At 45.7% G+C, this 1,543-nt stretch overlaps 1 protein-coding gene across 1 annotated transcript; it reads right to left on the bottom strand.

The window, feature by feature from the left end:
• Positions 1-238: 238 nt before the first annotated feature.
• Positions 239-1,543, bottom strand: LOC135373049 (uncharacterized). The gene has a single exon (XM_064606358.1). The coding sequence runs from the start codon at positions 1,541-1,543 to the stop codon at positions 239-241; it is 1,305 nt and encodes a 434-aa protein (XP_064462428.1).

Genomic DNA, 1,543 nt, shown 5'->3' with positions numbered 1-1,543 from the left:
GTGGGACGGCGTCGTAGGCTTTCTCCAAGTCTGAAAAGCCCAAGTAGAGGTCTTTGTTTTCGGCTTCTGACAGTTCTATGAGCTGGGTGATGATGAAGATGTTGTCACTAGATTTTCTATTCTTACGAAAACCATTTTGCAGATCAGATAGCTTTGTATCGCATTCAAATTGTAATCTCTTTGCTAGTAGTGCGGCGAAAAGCTTATATATATTACTTTGCAGGGCTATTGGGCGGTACTAGCTGATCTCTTCCTTTGGTTTGCCTTTGCCCTTGTGCAACAGTTGAATGTCTGCTCGTTTCCAGTCATCGGGTATTACTTTAGTATACAGTATCTCATTGAAGCAATGTGTTAATGCCTGGAGTGCCTGCGGTTTCATTGCTTTGATAAATTCGTTGGGCAGGTTGTCCGGGCCCGCTGCCTTTCCCGATGAGAGCCCACGGATCCCCCTTTCCACTTCTGCTACAGTAAAGTATTCCATGGTGTCTGCTCTGTTAGAGATTGGTGCGCTTTCGGTTGGCTTTGGGATGACACTTCTTCTTTGAAGTTCTCCTTGCTGGTTAGTGAAGTACGTAGTTAAGAATCGTTCTATATCTGTGGCTGAAGAAAGCAGTTGTTGGTTCTCGTTATAGAAGGCGTACACTGGTGAGCTGTTTTCGTGTTGTTCAAGGTTCCTGATGTATCTCCAGAGAGCTGCCCCGCCTCTCTTGCCTTTTTCCTTGATGTCACTAGTGATTTTTTCGTGAAAGGCCCGAATTTTGTCGGTTACCATAAGACTTACTATTGCTTTCTGTTCTTGGTACAGTCGATCTTGTTCTGAGTAATCCTCCTTTAACTTTATGGCTTTCCTTTTTGCTCTATTTAGCTGCTTTCGGTGGTCTACTGCGGCTCTCAGCTCATCGTCGAACCAAGGCTGATTCCTTCTTCTAGTCGACCTTTTCTTTGATGTTTTCCCGACCGACTTCATCGCAACATTTTCTATTTGTCGGATGAGCTGATCATAGTCAACAGATGGTGTGTTAGACAGGTTGTTCTCGAGGGTCTCGGCAAAGTCTTGCAGTTTGTTCACGTCCTGTGTTTTCCAACGCTCTCTCTTCTTTTTGTCGCGATGCCGCTGGCGTGATCTGGTTTGTCTTCGAGAGGCCGGGTGAGTTACCGTGACTGATAATTTGAGGAGATTGTGGTCGCTGTCGCAGTTAAGCCTTCCTTCTTCGTCTATAACGAGCTTCAAGTTATCATTGGTCTTGCTGAAGGTCTTGTTTACCAGGAAATAGTCGATAGGGGGTTTTTGCGTTCCTCTGGTCCATGTAGTTTTCCCCTCGCAAGTTGGTTCCAGATTTAATATTCTTAGCCTGTTGTTTTCTGCAAGAGTGCGTAGTTTGTCTGCTGTCTCGCGCCCATCTAATTCCATGCAGTGGCAGTTGAAGTCGCCGGTTATGATTATGCGGAGTTTCTGGTTGTTGAGTTCGTTTAGATCCTGCTGTATGCAGTCGTAGATCGTGTTGTTCCAGTCTGTAGTGTCGCTGCTGGTGCCTGTTGCCAT

Source organism: Ornithodoros turicata, unplaced genomic scaffold (assembly GCF_037126465.1).
Source record: "Ornithodoros turicata isolate Travis unplaced genomic scaffold, ASM3712646v1 Chromosome20, whole genome shotgun sequence".
NCBI lineage: Eukaryota > Metazoa > Arthropoda > Arachnida > Ixodida > Argasidae > Ornithodoros > Ornithodoros turicata.
The sequence above is the reverse complement of the archived record's forward strand: the minus strand, read 5'-3'. Positions and strand labels throughout refer to the sequence as shown.

What these genes read in the sequence shown, in the direction of transcription:
- LOC135373049 (XM_064606358.1), bottom strand. Translation starts at nt 1,543, where the DNA reads ATGGCAACAGGCACCAGCAGCGACACTACAGACTGGAACAACACGATC.